This window comes from Zea mays, chromosome 2, assembly GCF_902167145.1.
Source record: "Zea mays cultivar B73 chromosome 2, Zm-B73-REFERENCE-NAM-5.0, whole genome shotgun sequence".
Lineage (NCBI taxonomy): Eukaryota > Viridiplantae > Streptophyta > Magnoliopsida > Poales > Poaceae > Zea > Zea mays.
Genome location: NC_050097.1, coordinates 230436917 through 230442490, shown reverse-complemented (window position 1 = coordinate 230442490; position 5574 = coordinate 230436917). Strand labels below are relative to the sequence as shown.

Below are 5574 nucleotides of genomic sequence, written 5' to 3'. Positions count from 1 at the left end.
ATCGATGAATCAACAACACGTACTGGTTTAGTGTTAACGTACATGTTCCTAAATCGTAACGGGTGGCCATTATCCTGAACACAAGAGGGCCGACGTACGGTTGTAAAAATATACTACATTATTACTACTACGGAAAAAGGTTGGTTTGCCAGTACGTGGGTTTTCACCACCGAGAGACGATTATTGTTGAAACGAAGCCGTGGTAGCTGACCAGGTGACGACGCGAGAACGAGCGAGAACTAGCCATACCCACGCGACCCAACTAACTACTAAAGCACCCCGTGGCGGCCCTTGCGCCCGTCCAACTCACCTAACCCGACCGCGCGGCTATATAAGCACCGCACCCCGGCGGGCCTCCTCTGCCATTAAGACTAGCTAACTAGCGTGAAAGAGCTCCTCCGACGACTACTAGCTCTCGCTTGCTCCGACGACCCCTGCCGGCCGCCTCTGGTACAACGTACGAGAGGAAGAGAGACGATCGATGGCCGGCGCCACCGTGACCGTGGACGAGGTGAGGAAGGGCCAGCGCGCGACCGGCCCCGCCACCGTGCTGGCCATCGGGACGGCGACGCCCGCCAACTGCGTGTACCAGGCCGACTACCCGGACTACTACTTCCGGATCACCAAGAGCGACCACCTCACCGACCTCAAGGAGAAGTTCAAGAGGATGTGTGAGTATCTCTACTACCCCTACCCTACCCTACCCTACCTACTATCGTCGTCCACGCTCGCTCTACGCATCAAAACCGCAAGAGCTTGCTTCGTTCAGCACGTCGTCGTCATCGTCGTCGTCCACACACCGTCTCCCGCTCGCTCTCTTGTTTCTTCTTCTCGTCGACGATCGACCACGCACGCATGCTGCATGGCGTTATAACGTCGTACTAGACTCTATAGCTTGACAATGACGACCACCGTACAGTACTGCAGTGGAGATCGAGCGATGCATGACTACGGTCTCGCTCGTCTCTTGCTTCAAAATTCCGCACTTATTATTGCACCACTAGTCTTCTTCCTACTCTGTTGACGACGACAGAAGCAGACATGCATGCATGCATGCACTCACGCGAGCCAAATATTTAATCCTTAATCAGCTAGGACCACATGTCCAGGTAGAGAAGAATTAGCTAGAGAGATTGCCCCGGGTACGGTAGCAAATTAAACCACGCACGCACTAGAATTAGCCAACAAACGGTTTGTTAGCTAGGGCACATGCAGTACGTACAACCTATATTATATAAATTACTCGTATCTTAATTAAGTGGTGTTTGAAGGAGACAAGTGAAGAAAAAAAACACGACGTAGCACACTAGCATGGTTCTAATATACGATTTCATCCATACAACCCACGTAAATGAGACATGTCTTAAGTGTTCTAGTGAATTAATATATAAGATACAAGGCTCAGCACTGGTACAGAGAAGCTCTATACAGTCGGTTCTGAACACATTTGCATTAGCGTTTTTCAGATCCGCTAGTTCTACGGGCCAGTAGAAAAAAAATTGTACAAATTCGTGGCTCCGTTGAAGTCGCAAGTCGTGATATTTTTCGCGGAAAATTCGCGGCCGGTTGGAATCTAACCCACAAAAAACCACTCCCTCACGCGAAGCCTCCTCTACCACTTCACCTATATGACGTGCCTTGTATCTATATTGCAGTTTTGTTGCCCACGTAGAACAAATTCGAGTATAAATTGACTACTTGAGGCTATGAACGAATCCAAACGAAAAAAGTTGTTAACTACAAAGTTTCGTAACTTTTGAAGTTATATAACTTTTATCTTGATACCTTTCTTTCCATGCGAGGTCGTTTGCAAAATTTGCATTTTGCATTTGACAAATTCGAATGCATTTTTTGAGAGACGAGATGATTTCAAATAAAAAAAGTTTTCAATTATAAAGTTCCATAACTTTTGAAGATCTACAAATTTTTATGTTGGTGGTTTTACCATCCGATGTCGTTTGAAAAACTAAAAAAATTAAGGATGAAAATGTTTTCTAGTGGCTGTTTTTTTAAAAAAAAATTGCCACTACAAATAGTACTGGCGGTTGATAATCAAATTCATTTGCAAAAAATCAAATCCCACCGCGTGCTTTGAACTCTTTTCTGCTAGTGTAGATACCTTAGACTATATGTGATATATAACCATGAACTGGATACGTGACACAAAACAGCACAAACTTGTGTGCACCACACATGCATAAAAACCCCGTGTTCCTGGAATTCCGGGGGCCATCGACGAGCACGCGACAAGCGTGCATTCTAGCTAGCTAGCTAGCTAGCCCAATACCGGCCGTACGGAGTTCATGGGAATGTGATGAAGTGGAGGAGGGTCAACAACGGCCGTGCGTGCATGCCGGCGACAGCACACGTACGGATCATCTTGAAAATAATAACAAAAAAGTGTAAGTTGAATAATAACAGACTGTTAGTAGCAAGCATGGTAATAATAATAAGTCAAGGCGCGTCTACTAGTTGCTAGCTACTCCTAGCTAGTTGACGGCCTGCTGCTGATCCAACCTTCCCAAAAAAAATTAAAAATAATCAGGCCTTGTTAATCTCTTGGTACTAGTAACAAACAAATCTTAGAAATCTAATCAAACTTTAATGCCGGAGGAGACAAACTGGTGCTACACTTATTTGCTTCTTTTCGTGGACGGCGACGGGCCGGGCCGGCCTACGTGCTATATACTACGCGTACTTGCATGCTTGTAGCCCAAGAATATGTTGGGCTCAGGGCCCACAGGGCAGACAGCAACGGCATGCCGGCCGATCCGCCATCGTCAAGGCAACGGTGCTCCTAGCTAATTCCATTGCATGGCATGGCCATGGCATCCGTGCAGGCGACAAGTCGATGATCCGGAAGCGGTACATGCACCTGACGGAGGAGTTCCTGTCGGAGAACCCGAGCATGTGCGCGTACATGGCGCCGTCGCTGGACGCGCGGCAGGACGTGGTGGTGACGGAGGTGCCGAAGCTGGGGAAGGCGGCGGCGCAGAAGGCGATCAAGGAGTGGGGGCAGCCCAAGTCGCGGATCACGCACCTGGTGTTCTGCACCACGTCGGGGGTGGACATGCCGGGCGCCGACTACCAGCTGACCAAGGCGCTGGGGCTGCGCCCGTCCGTGAACCGCCTGATGATGTACCAGCAGGGGTGCTTCGCGGGCGGCACGGTGCTGCGCGTGGCCAAGGACCTGGCGGAGAACAACCGCGGGGCGAGGGTCCTGGTGGTGTGCTCGGAGATCACGGCCGTGACGTTCCGCGGGCCGTCCGAGTCGCACCTGGACTCGCTCGTGGGGCAGGCGCTGTTCGGCGACGGCGCGGCGGCCGTCGTGGTGGGCGCCGACCCGGACGGGCGGGTCGAGCGCCCGCTGTTCCAGCTCGTGTCGGCGGCGCAGACCATCCTGCCCGACTCGGAGGGCGCCATCGACGGCCACCTCCGCGAGGTGGGGCTGACGTTCCACCTGCTCAAGGACGTGCCCGGGCTCATCTCCAAGAACATCGAGCGCGCGCTGGAGGACGCGTTCGAGCCGCTCGGCATCTCCGACTGGAACTCCATCTTCTGGGTGGCGCACCCCGGCGGGCCCGCCATCCTGGACCAGGTGGAGGCCAGGGTCGGGCTGGACAAGGCCAGGATGCGCGCCACCCGCCACGTCCTCTCCGAGTACGGCAACATGTCCAGCGCCTGCGTGCTCTTCATCCTGGACGAGATGCGCAAGCGCTCCGCCGAGGACGGCCAGGCCACCACCGGCGAGGGGCTCGACTGGGGCGTCCTCTTCGGCTTCGGCCCGGGCCTCACCGTCGAGACCGTCGTGCTCCACAGCGTCCCCATCACCACCGGAGCGCCCACCGCCGCCTGAGTCGTCCATCTATCCTCGCGATCGCTCCAGACATGAACGACCCGACCTACGAATAATGTATCTGCGTAATTAATTACTATCTGTCTTGTGTCCTAGTAGCTGTTTTAAAACCCTTAATTAATTTTATTATGGGCGAGCTAGCTCAAGAGTGGAGTCATAAAACCGCATGGATGGTGAGGTATTGTATAGTACCTGTGTAAGACAAGCTTGGCTGGTTTTTTTATTTTATATTTTAATCTGTTTGCTCAAGACAAAACAAAAAAAAAAATGAATTGTTGAGCTGTCATTAATTTGCAGTGCACCAGCTCAAGTTGGTTGTACTCCTATCCTATGTATGAAATGAAATCCCTTCTAGTAGTATCTAAAAAGGAATTGTAGTAGGCTGTCGTTTTCCAGTGCGTGCACCTCAATAGTGAGAGGTCTATTGCCGTCCCCGCCTTCTGTACTTGTCTGGTGGGTTGAAAACCCTGACCGTTTGTTCAAACTCTAGACCTCTGGGTCTAAAAAGGAAGAATGGACATAATACTAGCGCATTGCATCTCCATTTCAATGATGATGATATAAATAAATCAAGTTCGATCACAGGCATGCATGTGGTGTGGCCGAAGATAGAGGCCTTGGTTGGTATGTAACTAGGCCCAAAAAGCTATCAAGGGAGCAGCCGGCCCAGCGCGTGCACTTAACAAACACATCAGTGGGAATTGGCCCACTGGACTAGCCCACAGCTTCCGCCCCCGTCAAGCCCAACGGCACAAGTAGTGCAACTCTGGAAAGCAGAGGGCAGAGGCAACACCTTCCGGTGTAGAGGGGTGACTAGGTGGTGGTGAGCGTGGTATTAACGCCTCAACGGCATCTATCTGCTTACTTTGCTACTCGCAAATCGCAAGTAAATCAAATCAAATGGCTAGCTGTACTAGCATAAATTCGGATTTCAGTAGTTGGTGCACTTGAAACTGCGGTTCTTTATGCCTAACGTGGTTATCGCCTAAAACAAAAAACAAGAGGCTAACTTTACTTCGATTTTACACAAGTAGTTTTGCTTCGCAATGTGGCTTACTACTGCTGCCACAACACCCATGTCTGCCTTCTCGCATCGTACGTTCACATACCTAGGGGAAAAAAAGATTAGGCTGCCGTTCCAAACGTCTAGAACCACTTGTTAAAAGATTAGGCCGCCGTTCCAAACGTCTAGAACCACTTGTTAGCAAGCTAATAAACTGTTAACTGGTTTTATCTGGGTTTAGGGCAGCTGATAACTAATGACTATTTAAAAAGTGTAGCTAATAGTTAGCTGGTTCATTAGTTGAATCGTTCTAAACTTCTCGGCTAGTTTTAGCCGCTAATTATTAATTTTAGACTATTAGTTTTAGAGGTTTTGAATAAGACTTTAGAGCAGATACCTTTTTCACCATGTGCTAATTAAGGATTGTGGAGCCATCTTATCGACGTGGACTCACACTCACATATTTAGTGAAAACAGGAATAATGTTAGAAAAAGGTCAATTGCACTATTATTACCTCCTCCGCAAGAGGAGGCCAGCTTGCTCGACTGCCTACATCGAAATTAGGATGTCTTCACATGGTTGTTATCCGATCTGGTCGGAGTCAGCCGAAGTATCATCAAGCATAGGCTGCATATCAACCCCTCCGTCTCCCCAAGAAGCAGCGCTTCCGCAAAATGTCAGACGAGAAGGCAGAGCTAGCCAAGGCCGAGGTCC

At 50.0% G+C, this 5574-nt stretch overlaps 1 protein-coding gene across 1 annotated transcript; it reads left to right on the top strand.

Annotated features, from left to right (window-relative positions):
- The first annotated feature begins 359 nt into the window (after nt 1-359).
- On the top strand, nt 360-3994 carry LOC100282642 (chalcone synthase). Its single transcript, NM_001155550.1, has 2 exons — nt 360-671; nt 2841-3994. Exons 1-2 carry the CDS (start codon nt 482-484, stop codon nt 3854-3856), a joined length of 1206 nt encoding a protein of 401 aa, NP_001149022.1. The 5' UTR covers nt 360-481; the 3' UTR covers nt 3857-3994.
- Nucleotides 3995-5574: the final 1580 nt, after the last annotated feature.